Source organism: Amblyomma americanum, chromosome 6 (genome assembly GCF_052857255.1).
Source record: "Amblyomma americanum isolate KBUSLIRL-KWMA chromosome 6, ASM5285725v1, whole genome shotgun sequence".
Taxonomy (NCBI): domain Eukaryota; kingdom Metazoa; phylum Arthropoda; class Arachnida; order Ixodida; family Ixodidae; genus Amblyomma; species Amblyomma americanum.
Window position 1 is genome coordinate 41,498,373 of NC_135502.1, and position 20,350 is coordinate 41,518,722.

General features: G+C 47.7%; 2 protein-coding genes across 7 annotated transcripts in view; both read right to left on the reverse strand.

The window, feature by feature from the left end:
- Window positions 1-2,148: 2,148 nt before the first annotated feature.
- LOC144136679 (cholinesterase-like) lies at window positions 2,149-14,434 on the reverse strand. 2 transcript variants are annotated; one of them, XM_077669201.1, is made up of 3 exons: window positions 14,172-14,434; window positions 5,029-6,501; window positions 2,149-4,297 (listed from the first exon to the last, which is right to left on the reverse strand). In XM_077669201.1, coding segments are annotated over exons 1-3 (1,617 nt in total). In that variant the 5' UTR covers window positions 14,174-14,434; the 3' UTR covers window positions 2,149-4,155. The 2 variants fall into 2 exon arrangements, with proteins under 2 accessions (XP_077525327.1, XP_077525328.1); XM_077669202.1 differs by lacking the exon at window positions 14,172-14,434 and adding an exon at window positions 8,052-8,522.
- A 3,091-nt stretch (window positions 14,435-17,525) lies between these two features.
- LOC144136683 (uncharacterized) overlaps window positions 17,526-20,350 on the reverse strand; it is a 208,850-nt gene continuing 206,025 nt past the window's right edge. For all 5 annotated transcript variants that reach the window (XM_077669213.1, XM_077669210.1, XM_077669208.1 and 2 more), the window contains one exon: window positions 17,526-17,719. In XM_077669213.1, the coding sequence (XP_077525339.1) occupies window positions 17,618-17,719 (102 nt within the window). In that variant the 3' untranslated portion in view covers window positions 17,526-17,617. The remainder of the gene's footprint in view (window positions 17,720-20,350) is intronic.

Consider the following 20,350-nt stretch of genomic DNA (forward strand, 5'->3'; position numbering starts at 1 on the left):
TTATTACTCTATGAAACTCGTGTTGTAGCAACACTCTAAATGAGCATTCATATTTATGCGCAACTCTATATTTTAGTCAGACTGGATCGCGGCTGCCGGAAGCGCCTAAGCTCATGTTTAGCGTACAAGTTGTGGAAAGATTACTGCCTCAAAAATCCTAACCGTTGAATTTTATACTGCGTTGGTAACGTGCAGCCTAGAAAGGCGATGAAAGTTATACATTCTAGTGAAGTTCCACATCGGCTGCTTCCGGTATATGTTGCGCATGCTGTTGTCGCAATTGCGGTACCTAGGCGACGGCTGTTGCTGTGGCATTTTCTTAGGACCATCTCGCGGCCTGAACAAGGCCTTTCGCCGACGGAATTTAGTCAAATGGGGCTAGTAAGGCTTTCGCCTTAAAAACAAAATTGAGCAATGCGCAGCGCTTATCCACTAAATGTCTCGCGAGAAGTAAAGGCTGCATCCGCACGATATGGACAATATAAGGCCCCTGCTGAGGGCGAGTAGTCCTGAAAACCTCCCAAAAAAGCAAAAACTTTTTTGAAGAAATCGGATAGGCTTGAGCGCAAACTTTGGCGCCTGTGGCATGGAAGGACTCCTGCTTATATTGGGACCCACTGTCGCATTTGTAGAAGGCTTTAATTTCTTTAGACGTGCAGGTTTGTGTGTGTGCGGGGGGGGGGGGGGGATGCGGGGCGTGGGAATGAGTTTAAGCCCAACCAGACAGCCGTGCGGTCAGTATACAGTAACGCGTTGCCGCTTCTACCGCTGCCGTGCTTGCCAAGCCTCATTGGCGGTACGGTCGTAGTTACCGTAGTTGGCGTGTTTAACATTCGACCATGCTAAAACTCTCCATTTAAACCGGCTCTTACGTGTGCCACCCGTGTGAACTTGTCTCCAGGCAGTACCTGACGGTGCGACGAGTTATGCGTGAAACGCCACTATCATTCTTGGAAGTATGGCACTGAGCAGCTTTCTACCGAGACGTTGCGTCTGTGTGCGCGACAAATTAGGAAGAAATGAACTGGTTAAATGGACCGAAAGCTCCCCTTAAAACACCTTACCTTTAACCTACAGAACTCATAGACATGAATGCCCCAGGGCGAGAAGCTAAGATTACATTATTTTTGTAGCAATACGATCGACGCAATAGGTAGATGCACCGACGTCACAGTCGCTGCCATTTTGTGGTGCATGAAATACGGCGAAAGGCTGCAGGCATATCTAGAGGGTGCATCGCCACCTGCTAACGCTTTAACAGCTGTAGCTACGCGTCATAACACGAAATAAAGTCCATTACGTCAGTGAACACCTAAGATGAAAAAGTGTGAGAGAAACTAGTAGATGAAAGGATGGCGTACGCCATTAACCCGTGAATAAGAAGGCAAGATCAATCAAGTGTTTAGAGGCAGTCTGGTCCCAGCGTTGCCTTGGGTGTCAGAGCAGTGGAGAAGGAGACTCGATTTGTCAAAAGAGCGAACGGACTTTGAATTTTCAGTGTCGTACAGGGCACGCATGGCTGTTAATATTTTGCACATACGATTGTAACGACACGCATGGCTCTAAATATTTTGCAGATACGATCATAACGGCCTGATCTGCACTTCTTGAGTCTTTTTGACGTGTGCATTTATGGACGAGAAAGTGGAGTGGTGAAACATTCGCGAAATTCTGCTCACACGTCATCCTTTTCATAACTGGGCAGCTGAACCGAACAGGCGTCCAGGAGTAGCGTAAATATTTATTTATTGCAACTGATTAATGGTTCATCTCACCTCATTCGAAGTTCAGGAATAAGTGTGCCTGTTGTTCTTAGAAGGATATTATTTTAGCAACCACTGTTTGCTTTTTCTTTCTTTTATCATAGTTCTGCTACTGAATTCGAATTTTGTTCGTTTTCCCATTTACCCTTATGTTATTCTAGCTTACTTGCCATGTTAATTGCTACTCTGGCTTATCCTGATGACATCACCTCTTATCCTGTTCGTAGTTGTGACTCTGTTTTGCTTTAATCCCCCCCCCCCCCCCCCACAAAGTAATGCCCTGATGACCCTTGGGGGGACTGAAATAAATAAAATAAATAAATAAAAAAACAAGCCACACATGCGACAAAACGTGACGCTCCATTTTCTGTACGGACTAAATCAAAATTAATGGTTTCATTATCTCTCTAGGATGGCCTGACTGTACGAAACGAAAACATTGATTGCCCAGTGACGCGACGAAAGCACGAAGGATAACTCTGGAGAGCATCAAGCAGCACCAGTGCAACCAATCGTTTTGTTCTCCCTGAAGACGCCCTCCGCAGAAGAGTACAGAAAAAAGTAAGGAAATATGAAGGGAATAAAAATGTACCAAATTTCTTTGTAACCTAAGGGTCGCGCTCTTTCTGGAAAGAAACGACAGCTTTGTACAACCACGTCCAAGAGGCCGTGTCCGTGTTCTAAGGAAACAACGAAATCGCAGGTCCTTTTGTCAGGAGGCGGTGAGGTAGCAACAAGCGTGACACTATATCAGAAAAATATTGCGAGGAAGGCCGAAAAAGAATCGCGTATAGTCAGGCTACACCCATAGTGTGGCTGTAGAACTGGCTAGTGTTGCGGGGTTGAAACAGGGGGGATAACACATTTTTCCCTCTTAACTGCGGCTGACACTGTTCAAAACCACCGACCCCGCCCCGTGATCGCGAACGTTACCAATCGCACGCCGACCACGGCGGGCCTTGCTCTGAAGGGGAAGAAAGGAATGACGCCGCTGGCTGACACAAAACAAGGCATTTATTGCTGCAACAACAATGACGCTAGCTAGCAAGAGAATAAAGTAAGGAATCGAGGTCTTCCGACTCACCAGCAAGGTTACGAGTGCATGTTACAAGATTCGGGTGTAATTTCTTTTTTGGCCGGCGATTGTGAGGTGCAGCTAACTTGCTTCCGGAGTATCGCCAGCGTTCGCGGTGAGCATGTCCTGACTAGTGAATGGCTTGTCGGCGCGGGTACTTCACGTTCTCAAATTTTTTCTTTGCTATCGAAGCTCTATTTTTGCAAAAAATGGTTAGGTTTGGTTTATGGGGGTTGAACGTCCCAAAGCGACTCAGGCTATGAGAGACGCCGTAGTGAATGGCTCCGGAAATTTCGACCACCTGGGGTTCTTTAACGTGCACTGACATCGTACAGCACACGGGCCTCTAGAACTTCGCCCCCATCGAAATTCGACCGCCGCGGTCGGGATCGAACCCGCGTCTTTCGGGACAGCAGCCGTTTCTGACAATTTCTTCTGACAAATGCGTTTCTGACAATTTCTATAGGTAATATATTCATCTAGACTAATTCCCCATTGCCTGATCATGAACCATGATCTGGTAAGGAAAGCAAAAAATTAAGACACTTTCAGCGTCACTTCGTCATCAAAGTAATAGCCCTTTTGACCAAGGCATCTCATCTGCCCTACAGACGCAAGTGTCTTTTCATCTTTTCAAGTCGACTTGCATAGGTGCATAGAAAGCATTGAATGCTTATACCATGTGTTTCAGGGAATCCCGCCATTAAAAATAGGGTGTTCGAGGTAAAGAGAAGATTCTTGCGGCACAGTAACACCAGTGTTGGTGGAAGTCAAAAACTGGCTAATCACCTTAACTAGTAAAGCGCTGAACTAAATTCTAACGGTTAACTTTTTAACTACTGCCAATAAGCGCCTCTTTGCAATTAGACGTTTGCAGCCGGCCATTAGTAATAGCGATATCAGACTCTAGAATTTCGATAACGTGATAGCCCTCGCCGCTGTGGCCCAACTAATTCGGTCGCATTTGTCGCGCCATGCGAGAGCCGCGCGTTCGCGGGGAACGCGAAGCGACGTCAACGCGTCACTCCATGACGCACGTACTACGTCACAATCCTTGACCCTCCCTCGCTGCTGCTGCCAAGTGCCGAGGAGCGGGCAGTAGCGCAGCACGAGTGGGCCAGAGATTGTCGCGTGTCGACCAATCGCGAGTTTTGTGACGCCACTTCTTTCGCGACGTCGGGCCTTCGTGTCGATCATCTATCTAATGCTTTCGCATTAACAGTTGCGCATGTTAGCTATGGCTTCTTTTGCGTGAAATTGTATAATTTTGTTCCCTTTGATGAAGGCCATCGAGGAAACGGTTAGGAGACCAAAACTTCACGAAGGCTTCCTCAACACGTCGCATGCCGTCGCAGAAAAATTTCTGGCCCAGCTATAATTCCCTGGCTGAAGCCACATGAAGTCAGGGTGCTTGGATGAGAACTGGGGCCATTTCTTGCCGTCTGGGAGGACAGGTTTCCTGCGAAATAAAAAAAAACAATAAGACTTACATTTATGACGCGTACTGCAACAGCTGTGGTCGCAAGCTTTATTCAGACTGCGTGATTTCTGCGATTTTAATTCGATTACTTCATGAATTGGGCAGTTGGGCTTTTTCAAGATGCCGTGTAATACTGGAGTAGAACAGTATGTCGTCGAATCAACACGCGAAGTTGATGAGACTTCGGTAATAAAAGAGCGCATTCGTTAAAAATAAGATCTGATTTGGAAGGAGAATACTTTTTGTTCACTCAAAATTCAGGAAATGACAATGGCGCAGAAATTTTTCCATCACCTATCGGGATCCCTGGCAACCATTGTTTTATCCGTATAATGCCCAAATTATGAAGGAATCATAAGGTACTATTAGCTCCACACTTTGCTAGCTGATGTACCCAAATTGAAAAGCCAAAATAAAAAAATTTGTTATTGCCGCTAAAATTTGAGAGACCGCCATGCCGCCAATTAGCAACAATAAGCATTTGCCCCAATTCGTTTAGCTAGTCCGACCTGCTTGAAAGACCGAATACAAAGCCTCGAAATAACTGGAAGATTCAGAGACCATAAGCAATTACTTACGCGATAAACGTGTTCCTCTTTCCCCAGCGACATCTGTAAGAACTTGGGAAACCAGCAATTATCGGACAGGTTGCACGTCACCCATTTGAGACCCATTATGCAGGTACCAGAGCTGAACAGGTGCTTACGTACCCATTTCGCGCGAACTCTGCCAGGCTCTTCATGACGTACGCGCTGAACTCTCTGTCTTCGTCGGTGTAATTAGTCGGATCCGAGAAAGGAATGCCGAACACGAACGGCAACTCCTCCATGTGCGTTGTGCCGAACCATTCTGGCTGTCGTGATTTCTTAGACCGGTGAGCGAACACCATGGCGTACACTTTTGTGCCCTTAGTCGAGTACGTCTCAGCAAACCTCCTGGTCGGGCAGTAGAATAAATAGTTCCCCAAGAACTCTGCCGCCCTTTCTCGTTGTGCGATCATGTCATCGAGAGGAGCGCCCTTCAAGTAGTTCATTGCGAGGGGAAAGACACCGTCCTTCAGTATAGCACGAAAAACGCCTTCTATAGAAGCTCTGAGCTCCTCCGTATCACAAGAGCTTAAGTAGTCTTGAATAATTTTCTCATTAGACTGAAAGAGGAAAATTAAAGGTCCCTCTTTGGCTGTAACACTGACCATTGCTTCAACTTCGTTAAAATATCCTTCCTCGCTGGCAAACGACGGAAGGCATGGTATGAACTCTGTCTCGAACGTTGGCCGAAACGTTAACGCTTTAACGGTACAAAGCATTTCTGCTGGTCGATTCCGAAGGCAGCCGAGCACCTGCAGGGGATCCGCTGCCAGGTCCTTAGAAGCGCAGCCCACGGCTGTCGAGACGACGTTGGCTTTGGCTATGGTCTCAGATACTGAATCCACACATGAGTCGCTGCTCATTGTGCCGCTCATTAGGAAAACGCGACGAAAAAGACCTCGACTATGAGGTGACAGAATATGACCATGAGCCATCATGGCACCGGCGCTCTCGCCAAATATGGTTACCATACCAGGGTCACCACCGAAGGCTCGAATGTTTCTTTGGACCCATTGTAAGGCGAGCAGTTGGTCCCACATGGCCAAATTACTATGTGTCTCTGTATGGTTAGCGTACAAAAAACCCATGGTGGAGAGGCGGTAGTTGCAGGAAACAACTACGACGTCGTTAAGTGCTGCCAGTGCTGAACCGTCGTATCTAGCCTCGTACGCCGACCCCGCTTTGAAGACTCCACCATGCAACCACACCAGAACGGCAAGTTCCGACCGTTCCGAAGCCAATGGCGTCCACACGTTCAGGTAGAGGCAGTCCTCTGACAGAGGCGTCGGTACGTCGAAGAGTCGTGGAAACCGGGGCTGCATGCACGAGTCCTTAGCGCTGGTTGCATCGTACACATCATCCCACGTTGATGGGGGCTGAGGTTTTTGGAACCGCAGCTCTCCTTCGGGTGGCTTCGCGTACGGGATTCCCAAAAATACCTGCACGTCTTTCTCAAGTGTCCTGTGGGATTTGCCGCGCAGGCAACCCTCACTCGTAGCGACGATGATGCTGCTTGCGGCGTACGAAAACAGCAGCGCAAACACCACCACAGACTGCATCATGGCACCAAGGCTTCGGCTTTGGTCAGAGCGCTTCCTGCGATCGAAGAATTTTTTGTTTTACTAATACAAAAATTATGAATAAAACTGTAAAGCTATATGGTTTTCAGTTTACATTTCTTCGCCTCGCACCTTTGATAGCGTCGCACTTTTGTTAGCGGCCGATGCGTGATCGTGCACGAAAGTGAACTTTATGCAAGACACTACCCGGCACGTTCATCCTCAATCGAGGGACTTAGGGTATGAGAGCCTTGTAAAACTCGGCAACAAGACAGATACTACCGCTTGATCTTTGCTTTGTGCAAAATGTAAATAAACCCGGTCGTTTTCTTAATTAGATGGCCCTAATGTCCTGCTTAGAACGGGCGTCGACTTGGCCGAGGATCTGTCAAGCGGCACCCGTGTTTAAACGCGCCGAGAGGGAAGGAGAAAGCTCGGAGTGAAATAAGAAGGAGGGAGAGAGGTTCCACAGGGCAGGGCACCGGAATAATTTCTGCCACCAGGGGATTTTTAACGTGCGCCGCATTTCTTTCAAAAAGTTTCTCCTCGGCATCTCCAGTGACTTTAGCCGGAGTGGAGCGCTTTCGCCATCTGGTGTGAATTGACGGTACCAGTAGCTCGATGAGACGCGGCGAGGTGGCTCTCTGGGCCGAGCTGCCGTTTCAGCTTCCGTAACCTGCTGAGCGGGTGTTCTGAGGACCCCATTATCAACGGGTGACTAATGGGGTGGCACAAGACTTTCCATAGGTTACGCTACTGTGCGAGGTAGAGAGTTTGCCACTGCTATAAAGCGGAATGTATGGCAGCGAGTGCATTGGCTTATCAAAAGTTGTCTGGTTTCTCCCTGATGGGACACTCATAACTGCTTGTGTTTTAAGTACTTAATTTAAAATGCCACTATTTTGTTTCGTCCTTCACCCATGCGTTTTGGGTGTCTGTAAATACACTGCCTGCGCTGGCTACATTTATTGTATTTGATGCCTGAAGAACTGTGACCGCTGAAATAAGCCATGTTCCAACCGCTCCCGCAGACAACTGTCAGAAATTCGATGGCCGTTGGCATTTATCGACCTAGAGACTGCCCACATTATTACAGTATTCGTTTTATTAGCATCCTTCCTTGTTGTCTCAGTAACAGCGTAAGCAATAAAGCGCCATGTTGCAAATATCATCCTGAAAGGAATCTTTTTCTTTTTAACTTGCGGTGCGAAGTAGAAAATGGCTCCCTCGCCTTCCAAGTTTTCGCGTTGACATCAGCTCCTGGATCAAACGTCAAGGCGTCCACGCTAAGATTACTAAAATTAGCTGATTACCTCAGCAAAGGGCAAGAACAACGTCTCGCGTCGTCCTCGGCAGAGTAGTCGGTCGTGTTAATCCTCTCCCCTAAGCTTTTATCCACCACAGTTCCAAGAAGTAGCTGGATAGTATTTCAAAGCTCGCGTTTCCAAACACTTCGTTTTATTAGCCTGTACTGCCGCTGCGTTTAAAACACGAAAAAAAAAAACAGACATGCTGGCCCAGCGCGAACGCAGTGCAATGCTCAACTGTCCCGCTTCCACATAAAAATTTAATTCCAGTTCTACTTACGTTTGCAGAGGAAGCTTGTTTTTGCTCACTCTTCGCGCTACTGAGCCCTGCTGCTTGCGTGCGTGCGCTCAGAGTCGGCTCTAGTTACTTTTGCACTGAACGGGGTCCCTCTAATGGCAATGGTGTCGCGCAGCCTCACCGCTGTTTTTCGAAACAGATGGTAGTCACGTAGAAAACAGGTGTGCAATAGGAGTACACTACGTCACAGAACGCCCGTTGTGGGCGAATTTACGAGGTAAAAGGTAAAAGTCAAGCACAGGCGACCTGTACAATGTACTACTCTCTCGGCACAGCATCAATAAATTGTTGATTAACCTCGCTGAGGATACGGAATGCATCGGAACAGCTGCCACGTCTTTTTTTTTCTGTCAATCCCCCTTTGTGTTCATTTGATGTTTTTGTGCTCGACGTCTGGCATGCTGCGATCGTCCCTGTGAATTTTCGCAAGCGAAATGAAAGCTCTTCATTGCATGCAGCTGATCTCCGGGAAGCCAGTGAGATCTTCTTTCATTAATATTTAAAAATTGTGCACCACCACACTCCCTCGCACTTAGCGACAAAGAGTCACAACAACAGCTGCAAGCTAATTGTCAGGAACGTAGGAGTTGAGTTTCCTGTGTCGACTGCGCCAGTTGCGATCCTGTCTCGACTGCGCCAGTTGAATTTCCGCCTCCAGGTGGCGATGAGAGGAAACTACTAGATGATGAAATCGGGGTTTCTTGATGACCCGGTGGTTCTACTCGCAAACATTCACATTACTCAAGGAAAGGAGAAGGTTAACTATTTATTTACAACATAGGTAAAAAAACGAGAAGGAACAAAGCAAGGAGAAAACTATTTACATGACTAAATCGTGGATCAGACGAATTCAGCCCCCGCTCAACCCAGAGCGCTTGGTTTTAAACCCTCTGTCTCCGCCCTTAGCGGGGACAGCAACCAATAAGATAACCAACGACCCATCTCGCCAATCAGTGGTTAGGGAAAGGAAAATAAGGTCCGCCCACTGATCAGAGATTGGGGAAAAAGGTCTGATTAAAACATTTGGGAAGGAGGTTTCAAATAACTACACAAACAACACAAATGCGACTTCCGTTCCCACGCCACCCACGGCACCACAGACGCTAGAAACATGTGCCGACGAGGCGATGACTCAGGTTGTTGACAGCAACAAAGAGAACACAGTCGTTAAGGGAAGTAGACAGTCGTTACAGGAATAGTGGGCTTCCGGTCACTCGGCTAATATCTCGTGCGCCCCCGAAACCTCGTCAACCCCTTAACAACCACATGTCGTTAGCTGTACTTGGTTCGCATTTTTCCCGGCGGGTCATCCCCGTGACGGCGCGGCGTAAACGAGGACGTCCGCTGCACAAAGGGGAGGCAGGGACCGGACGGGCCCCTTTGTTGGGGACTTCCGACCCTGCTTGAGCAGCCTTCCTTGAGAACACAAGACCAACGAGTTCGCAGAAAGGTCAGCGAACTCCACACCTCCCAACCAAGAATGTCACGCGGACACTTGCTGTCAGTGTGACATTAAAGTCCGGCCACAAGGTTCCAAGCAGCACTGCGCACACACATACACAGCCTCAATTCGTTCCGTGCACACAAGGTTAGGACACCAATCTGCACATTCCATAATCCACCATGTCAGATCGGTGCACCAAATTGGCAGAAATTACTTCTAGCCACCTACATCTCGAAAAAGAAGATTTTTCCTTTTAGCTTTGTCCACAAGATTGGACCAAAATTCCGATTTATCCGGAACGGCGCCGGTTGTAAAGGCTGCCGCCGCTATCGGATCTCCCTTGTCGCTTTTCTCAAAATTAATAGAGCTTACAGACTCCCCACGGGCCACGAAGGCTGCTGTTGGTATTGCGTCTGCATTCGCCCTTACTTTGAATTTTAGAATAGGGTTGGGCCTGTCATCAGCAACTTGACCTACACTTTGACATGCGGTTTCCGGCAGTGCTAGCTGTTTCCAGCGTTGACAGCCGGCGTTCTCCTCAAAGAAAAGCATGCGCTCAGTCGTTATCGTTTTACGATCACCTTCGCCGCCTTGCTTCCACACTTCTGCTAATGGGGCAGGTTGCTCCATGTGGAAACCTACAGGAATGGAGGCATTGCCCACATCCACCAGTTTCCTATGCGCTGCGAAACTCTTTGCAGCTGCCCCTGTCAGCTCCCAATCTGATGCAGAAACATTTGTAGCTTCCGGATTTGCCTGAAGCTCCACTGAAGCCTCGAGTCTGTCTCGAACAGATTCGTGCGAGATTCTGAAACGCTCATCGAAATCTGAGCTCTGATGTTCTTCATCTGGCTGGTTCCTTTCTGGCTGCTCTAGTAGCGAGTGTGTTTCCGATGTTACTAGCTGCCCTACACCTTCAGCTAGATCTGTCAGCGCGCACAGTGTCAGCACCGGCTGGCAAAACAACTCATCTTTGGCGGCTAGATTACTATCGACTGCAAAGAGTGTGCCCGCTATCATATCCTGATTTACCTCTTCCTCGCGCGTTCCCGCCGCTTCAGAGTTAGCTCCGACCTGCTCTTGCACAATGTTCAACTCTTGTTCACGAGAAGTCCACTCCTGCGCCTCCTGGGTCAGCTCTATATATGCTCGCTCTGACAGCGCGTGCTTCACAGAAGTTTCTAACGCCTCTCTGCCTTCAGCGATCTGTTCTGGCACGGCAAACAGCGTTAGATCAGCTTGTGCTCTTTGGAGAACCACACATTCCCGTTTTGTTATTTCGTTCCCTGAATCCACACAGGCTTCAGAATTTTGACCTTCGGATTCCAAGTTGCGGCATGCCAGGTCGTCAACCCTATCTGGTTGACTGACCTTATCAACAGCCATCTCCGACTGGGAGCTTGGTTTATCAGGCGCCGGTATCTCCACATGAGATACTAGCTCGCACACCTCTCTTCTCACCGCGGGAATATCTTGTTCCTGTTTTTTCCGGACACTCAATCATCGAATGCCCAAATTTCATGCAGTTAAAACATTGAACTGCTGCGAATAAGGCCTCGCTATCGACTTTCGTCCCCTGCCTTAATTTCATCTGCATTTGTGCCAATTTTCTCGTTTCCAGCTCAATTTGCAGTTTCAAATTTTCAATTTCACTTAGCTGTTCAGCCTCCTCCTGCTCAATGCATCGCATCCTGCCCTCCTGATCATACCGTACAGCAGCCATCTCCGTTTTCCGCGCTATCGTTTCTAGCACATAAACACTACACCGACATGGTGAATTCGGAGAAAGCAGAAAGGTCTCCTACCTTACTGGTTGCTCTCTGCCCCGGTGATCTCGTCGTCCTCCGTGATGACGACAGGCTCCTCGATGCGGACGACTTGAGCTCTGGATCTCTCAGCAGCTCGCTGACTTTGCCTCGTTTGACTGGCTTGACTTGGTCGCCTGGTTACTTTTCAGCAGCTCGCTGACTCGAACCCGTTCGATGTGGACGCCTGGTTCTTTACAGCAGCTCGCTGACTCGAACCCTCGATGGCTTGTTGTTGCCCGGCTCCTTCAGCTCCTAGCTGACTTGAGCCTCCGACGTCCTCTCGAACTCGACCCGTGATCCCGAAGCTTTCGACGTCAGTCTTGCGACGCAGCTTCACGTTTTCTCCTTTAGGACAAACAGCTTGTCCACCGACTTGTTCTTCTCACCTTCCGTCCAATGCCTTGAGTAGAAAGAATTTGCGATCCTGTGTCGACTGCGCCAGTTGAGTTTCCTGTGCCGACTGCGCCAGTTGCGATCCTGTCTCGACTGCGCCAGTTGAATTTCCGCCTCCAGGTGGCAATGAGAGGAAACTACTAGATGATGAAATCGGGGTTTCTTGATGACCCGGTGGTTCTACTCGCAAACGTTCACATTACTCAAGGAAAGGAGAAGGTTAACTATTTATTTACAACATAGGTAAAAAAACGAGAAGGAACAAAGCAAGGAGAAAACTATTTACATGACTAAATCGTGGATCAGACGAATTCAGCCCCCGCTCAACCAAGAGCGCTTGGCTTTAAACCCTCTGTCTCCGCCCTTAGCGGGGACAGCAACCAATAAGATAACCAACGACCCATCTCGCCAATCAGTGGTTAGGGAAAGGAAAATAAGGTCCGCCCACTGATCAGAGATTGGGGAAAAAGGTCTGATTAAAACATTTGGGAAGGAGGTTTCAAATAACTACACAAACAACACAAATGCGACTTCCGTTCCCACGCCACCCACGGCACCACAGACGCTAGAAACATGTGCCGACGAGGCGATGACTCAGGTTGTTGACAGCAACAAAGAGAACACAGTCGTTAAGGGAAGTAGACAGTCGTTACAGGAATAGTGGGCTTCCGGTCACTCGGCTAATATCTCGTGCGCCCCCGAAACCTCGTCAACCCCTTAACAACCACATGTCGTTAGCTGTACTTGGTTCGCATTTTTCCCGGCGGGTCATCCCCGTGACGGCGCGGCGTAAACGAGGACGTCCGCTGCACAAAGGGGAGGCAGGGACCGGACGGGCCCCTTTGTTGGGGACTTCCGACCCTGCTTGAGCAGCCTTCCTTGAGAACACAAGACCAACGAGTTCGCAGAAAGGTCAGCGAACTCCACAGTAGGAGTGCAGGAACTTTTTTTTTTATTCCATGTCTATCGGGGATACTACCGTACCTTTCGGAGCGGAGTGGTTCTTTTAGTGGCTTTGAGGATTCCTTTTCATTGCAAAAGGAGAACAATGACTGTAAGAAGGACTGAACTTTTTGTGAGCTTGTTGTTGACCAATGTGGTGAACTTGGTACAGTCTTTCTGGCTCTGAGGTACAAAAAAAAAACAGTGTGTCGTCATTAGACATCAATTTACCTGCGCCAAGTACTTCGTTCAGGTGGTATGTAATTTTGGAGCGTACGGTTTCAATAATACATTTAAATAAAGGAATAATGCCTGAGGTCAGTGCTTCGAGAGAGCTCACAATTATGGCGAGTGAAGGCTTTTAAACGATAGATTACTGAGCGTGCTTAGGCTTCGTTTGGAAGAGAGCGAAAAAAAAAAGGGGGGGGGGGGGCAAATTGGGCATCAACAATTTTTATATCTTTTTTTTCTTGCAGCTCTAGGTCTACTGGGAACGCTAGTTTCTGGGTCTACTAGAATTTTACGACACGTGGCTGCCGCTCAGGTCGAGAGCACCGGTGGTTAAACAATGGAGCCATCCCCCACTGGGCCCCAGCCATCCCCTAAACTATAGCCAGCACAGGGATTGCTCAATACCCTAATTTCCGCCGTGCCTCTTCGGCCAATCGCACGGCTGCAATTCCTGGAAATTTCTCGAAATCTGTGCTATTATGCCTTGCATTGTTGGTGATCGCGCAGAATTATTTTCTGCGATATGAGAACACCAGGATTTTGATAATTTGGGAAATTTCGAGCAAATGTCGTCGCGTACATTATTGATCTCCCATGCAGCACTTCCGCGTGCCTGCATGACGTCGTTAGAGTGGCTAGCTCTTTATGCTATAATTATGCGAAGAATATGCCAGGTCTACCCGTACCTTGACCTTTCGGCTCCAAAGCGTAAATCTGAGGGATGGTCCTTAAATTAAACCGCGGCATGAATATCTAGACGTAAAAAAAGATTTAAAATCCCCAGTCGTCCAAAAAACAATATTCTAAAACAAAAGCAACATGTCCGCAAGTTTTCATCCTCTGTATTCAGCTTTGTGCACTGTAAAACGTTCATCTTCCTGAAGACGCATTTCCAGGCAAAGACGTATAACCCGATTTTCGAGTAGTCTATGAGAGGTGCAAAAAATGAGCAACGTCGGATTTTACTCGGTAGCGAAAAGGGCCCTGTAAGATACACAACATTTACTTTCGAATATGACAACTAGACGTGGAGGCTTAAATGAGAGCGGTAGGGACAGTTTATCGCCATATTTAAATATGTGCAGTCCCTCTGTCAGCCGAGGGGCACGTTTTTGCGCTCTCTCATCGTGAGCAACACAATGAAATTATAAATACAAACACACTGAACGCCATAGCTCAACAAAAGAAAGCCTGTAAATGGCTACGTAGTGCGAGAAGCCTAACTGCAGTGCCTACAAATCTGTAAATCCCACCGAAAGTAAGTTTCTCAAGAAGGTTACTCACATAAGTGCTATTTCTGCCAAACAGCGTGCCACTTGAAGTGAACGTGATGTCAAAACGCTCTTAGGTACTAAATCGCCCGAAACGCCTCCTCGAACTGCTCGGGTCAGCCTTAGGTGACGGAAGCACGGCAGGCGAACCTTCGGCGCGAATGGTTCTTATCTAATCGCAAGAAATAGGCCATGTGTCTAAATTGCCCCTGCAGTAGATGGTGCGAGCGGAGGCGGAGAAAAGGCTGTTCAGCCGCCTGCGAATAACGACACCACCGGATATTCGCGCTGTGAGGCCTGAGTTCAATTGGAATGAATTTATCAGCATATGAGGAAGATGCCACGACAGTTTATACACCCGTTGATGCATCGCTAAGTAACTATGAGATCTTCACGCGTCAAAGAAACACCCTAGCTGCGAGGCATGAAGCAGTTTAGGGCTCCAGATTAATTCTAGAACCTGGGATATTGTTTAGTGCGTGCCTTAGTCTCAATACATGTGCGTGCTTGTGGTTCGCTTTCATCGAAGACATTAATAGAAAGCAGTGCTGGATAGGCTTCTGTTCGATATTTACTGGTTCTGCACATCGAGCTACAGCAGCTGTTTACGTTGTTGGGCGTTATTCCTGGTGACTTCGCTACACAGCCGTGCGGTTGAACACGGAAACTTGGGTCCCTCCTCGTTCGCAGCAGGTACAGTGTTCGTCAAAAGTTTAGCCCAAGGCCTTTGTGTCTGGGCCTTGATGTACGCCTATTTACGCATCGCCAGTGATCCAAATATCTTGGTAGGGAGGAAAATCCTCTTCCTCACCTCTCCGAAAGATAAGAGTTCCACGGATGCTACAAGAGCCTTCCTACGCGGCTTAGAAGCAAACCCCTAGGGCTTCGAACTTTCGAAAAAGGTGTACCGCGTCATCCATTGCTGAAGACCTCGAATAATACTCCTGTCAGACAATAACTTTTTAAAAATCTCAGTTATCAATTAACCATGCCGGTAGCGTCTGCAGGCCCAGCATAACTTCCCCGAGGCCTCCGTCATAATTGCGTTCCTCCATGGTCTCTTTGGTGGAGGCAGCGAAGGCATATAGACAAGCGTCATGTTTGTAAACAATGGTGGCGCTGCGGTCGGCAGCGACGCGGAGTGTAGAAAAATGCAGCATGCCTACAATGCGCAATGCGACGCCGCCTTCGAAACCAAATAGCGTACGCGAGTATTTTAAAGTGTACGCGTTTGTTCTGGTTAGAAACATTTTTGATGATGCCCGGAGACTAGTACAGCGCTTTTTCAGCCTTTTCGACTGAAGGAATTACTTGGTGGAGCGCTGCATCGGTTTCTTTCTCCGCTCCTAGGTGGCAGCAACAGCGCGGCTACGGCGGGCGACCACGTTGACTTCGTAAATGATATCGACAGGACATAAGGAATACAGGGAAACTAATCGTCTACAGTCCCAACTTCTGGGCCGGTACAGCATACCAGAATCCTAAGCGCAAGAAGTACGACGACGGGATACTTCACGCGATGCAGAGTTTTCACATGATGAACCTTATGATGTGATTCCCTGTTTTTGCCAAGCCACTTGACTCCGGAGAACGCTCAATATTAGTGGACACTGAAGCCATACAGTTACTTTGAATAAGGCATCTGCTCAATTGGAACATTGTCGAAAGCGCATTGAATTTAAATACTTTATTCTCCTTGATGAAATAGACATAATTATGGTACGAGTCGAGGTCTCGCTGCATGGTCTGGCTTCACCGGTATTGTACGAGCTGCAAAGCACCACGCTGGATCAGTATTCTAGAGCTGTAGAGCACCGCTGTAGAACCGTACAGAGTTGTAGAGAACCGCTGCACAAGCGCATATAGAGATGTTTTCCTCGAGCTTCCAACTAAATTTACGTTTTCCCAGCACAACTAAATATTTGAAGTCATTCTGCTTATTTTAAAATTTGCATTCAAGTGCGCGCATTATTCTGCTTCATCAGAGTGGCTTTTAGTGCGGTGTAAATTTGCTGTTTTCGCCAGGTTCTGATCCACCTGCATGATGATTCAGGTAACCTGTGAAATAACGCTCCGTGACTTCGCCGAGATCCTAGCGACGTTTGATCGTTTTCTAGGACCGGTGTTGGAAAGACTTGTTCAGGCTCGCGAAAGTCAAAATAAGCTATGCGTCGTACGTACTGCTATCGTGCGCGCGCGTGTGTGTGTGTGTGTGTGTGTGTGTGTGTGTGTGTGTGTGTGTGTGTGTGTGTGTGTGTGTGTGTGTGTGTGTGTGTGTGTGTGTGCGTGCGTGCGTGCGTGTGTGTGTGTGCGTGCGTGTGTGTGTGTGTGTGTGTGTGTGTGTGTGTGTGTGTGCATGCGTGCGTGCGTGCGTGCGTGCGTGCGTGTGTGTGTGTGTGTGTGTGTGTGTGTGTGTGTGTGTGTGTGTGTGTGTGTGTGTGTGTGTGTGTGTGTGTGTGTGTGTGTGTGTGTGTGTGTGTGTGTGTGTGTGTGTGTGTGTGTGTGTGTGTGTGTGTGTGTGTGTGTGTGTGTTTCGCGCGACGAAATGAATGGGACATAGTCCAAGTGAATTGCATCCGGAAAGGGCCCCCTGAGTTCAACTTCCGATCACACGCACACAGAATACCGCGTTCAAACTTGCTCTAATGAGAGCTTGACTAAAAGCGAATAAGTATAGCAGGCGTTGATTCTTGTTCGCGCGCGACTGAACAGCAACCATGTATGCGGATTAAGAGACGCAGTCTATCATATTTCGATTCAGAAGTGCTATGCTAGCCGCGCACCCTATCCGCCGACGAAATTGTGCCGCACCACTCCCACTTCCCATCGCTTTCGCGCCTACTTGACCGCGGTGAACTATTGGAAACTTATGCCGCTGCATTTGTTCAGCCTTGTGGTTCAACTAACCGCACCACAACGCGACGGGATATCGCGAATTATAAGCTCAAAAGCACGCAAGCGTAGCACACCTAAGGTGCACGGTACTGCCTTTTGCCTACGCAACGAAAGTCACTGCTGACTCCCCCGACAAAAACGTTTCAGTCTACAAACTGTCTATAAGCTTTTGTATATAAAGTCTATAGACTTTTTATAGAAAAATCCCATAGGCTAGCCAGTAGACGATACAGAACCTATAGATAGTGTATAGACGATCTATAGATTTATGGACATAAACTTTCAGTAGTATTTTGTCTGTACACAGTCTATAGACTACGAATAGACAAAAGGAAATGTGTATAGGAAGGCAATAGAGTCAATAAGAGGTATATAGACAGTCTATAGACCAATCTGATAAGGGGCCAGCGCCACTGCATCTCCTTGATGATTTCTAGAGTAACAAAAATGATGGGAGAGAGATCATGACCGATCGTTTTCTGCTCGTAAGCCGGTGTGACCGTTTATTCCAAGACCAGCGGGAGGGAAAGCACTCGGTGAAGGCTCAGTATCTGTTTCCTTTCTTCAAGTGCCACCGCGGCTTCCTCCAGCGGCCTGTTCCATGGAGGAGTGTACGCAATGGAGACGAGCTGCATTGCCGCTTTCCGTGAGGCGGGAACAGGGTGTCTGTAAAATAGAAAAGTAAAAAGAGAAAAGGCCTTTCATAAGCGAATAGATCGAGTGGATTACTTTCGTTCTCAACAGATGACGGCGGTTCCGTTTCGTGCTCGCAAAAATGCAGTTGCCACATGAAAATTAGCTGTTCCGAAAAGGGGGAACGCAATAGTTTATGTACCACGGCGTCATGCGTACAAGAAATGAAAATGAAACGAGCCGTTTATTATCGAATGCATCAGGTTAAACTGCGCTTCCTGATTCTAGTCTGCCTGCCCATGCCGACTGATCGTGGGATTGCTTTTTACGATACTCGTGTTGCGTGAAATATCGCACCCATCTATCCACAAATTGCAGCGTGAAGTTAGTCAAAAACTCAAAAAGCTTAATTAGTTTTCAAAACTAATTTATACAATCTTTGAGAAAGTAACCGGCATGCAGCAAGACAATTGATCGTTGAGGGTATTTTGCCACATTTTCGCCCCATGAAATGAATTCGTTTCTTAAAATGAACTGGCTGCCAAACTTGTAGCAGTTATAGAACCAGTTTGAAATTGGAAACGATTTGGACGCAACTAAATGTGGGTTGCGACAGTGTACGCGCTGCATTGCAACTGGTGTTTTTGTCTGCGGAAAAATTTATGCTGAGCAACATTAAACTTCTTTTGCGGATGACTGCGTCATTTAATCAGCCATAAATAGCAGGCAGGCCCAAGATAAGATAACTATTCCTTGCAGTCAATCCAAGCATGATGATTACAATGGGGGTTAAATTTGTAGTTAATTGAGCACATCAAAAACCGCCAGCGCCACTTTTGCTAACGCTAAAGAGCAGCACAAATTTGTTTAAAGATTATAAAATGTTCCAAAAACTAATACTAATGAAATAAAAAAATGTGTTAAACTAACGAGTAGCACCAGCTGATGCTACTCGTTAGTTCATGCGACTCGTTAGGTACTGTACATACCCCACATTCAAGCTATGTACCTGTGCTAAAGCTAACAGACAATTGTGCTCCCTGAGGAGGAGGAACAACAACAACTTTACTTTAACAAAAGAGCGAAAGGTCCCCAATGGTGAGCTCCTACTTGTCCAAGGACATATGAAGTGAACTGCCACGAGAAGGAGGCCCCGTAATGCCCCTCTCAAGGTAACCGCACTCGTAAGGACTAAATTAGAATACGCGGATCTATGTGGAGCCGATACCAAAACAATTTAATCAATAAAATTGGAAGTATATAGAATTTGGCTCTACTCTTCATGCATTCAGTCTACACTCGTTATTCAAGCGTGTCAGATTTAAGGATTAAGGAAAACTTGCAAACGCTCTCGCCGCGCAGATTAGCCCCCAGAATAAATTTTATTTCTCCCTGTCACTTCAAAACACAGATTTTAGGATGACATAGGAGTACTTATGTGTATGTTTGTTTTAAAAAAGGGACTGACTTTTCGTAGCCGTCATGTGCCTATGGGGAAATTCGTGTTTTGTTTTGCACACGTGGCATGGTAACACGTTGTTCTGGCTGTAAATAAATCATTGTGTCCCGAGTTTTCGTAGTAATTCATAGGTATTTTTGTTATTTTTTGTCAAACACCCACTCCTGCATGGTCCTGGGAAGAGCCTGCAGACTAACTAAACAAATATATAGTGACATAAATAACGATTTTGTGGTCCTGTCCGTGCAACCCCTAGATTACCCCCCTGCAGGAAGGCATGCGTGTTTAATGTTTTGTTCGCACGAATACAAAAGGAAAAACACAAAAAGTTGACACTAAATAAACCTTTACGCACTCCTTTCACTACGACACTTGTTACACCAGCGATGACGCAGTGTGCACGACATGCCTACTTAGAATCATCGCCTCTCATCGCCATCTCACCGCAAGCATTTGTTTTGTAGCGAAAGCTACACTTGGCTACCAGTCGAGCATTTCGCTGTGGTCCGGACAGGCCAGTTGTGCGCATGCGCCGCTACCATGGCAACCGGAGAGGTGCCGCAGGTGCGACGTGCGCTTCGCCGTCGCCGCAGGCGAGCACCCACTCCACCGTCGGAGCCACGCGTGACGTCATGCGGATGAGCAGTTGTGCACATGCGCCGATACCATGGTAACCAGAGAGACCCCACAGGTGCGCCGCCCTCCGCACTATAACCCGAACCCCGCAACGCATGCGCAACATTTTGTATAAAAGGCGGAGATGTAATGGGCGGCTGTATCACGTTTGACATGGATGCACAGAACGAGAGTCCAGTCGCTGCTGAACGGAGTATAGACAATAGAAGATTAACTTTTCTGATCCTGAGATTGTCGCCTGGCACTTGGCTACCCAACAAAGAGAAAATGAGCGTCAGAAGGCGAAGAGAGCAGCGCAAACGTCCGAACAGAGAGAGGAACGGCTTGCCAAACGGACATGCCAGAGTGCCCAGCGTAATAGACGGCGCATAGCCGCCGAGATGGAGCCTATGGAAGACGTCAGTCAAGTGACGTCAGTCAAGTGACGTCAGTCAGTCAGTGAGAGGTACACTGGGCTACCAGTCGAGCACTTCGCGGTGGCTGAGAGAGGCCAGTTGTGCGCATGCGCCGTTGCTATGGCAAACGGAGAGGGGCAGCAGGTGCGCCGTGCACTTCGTCGCCGCCTCGCC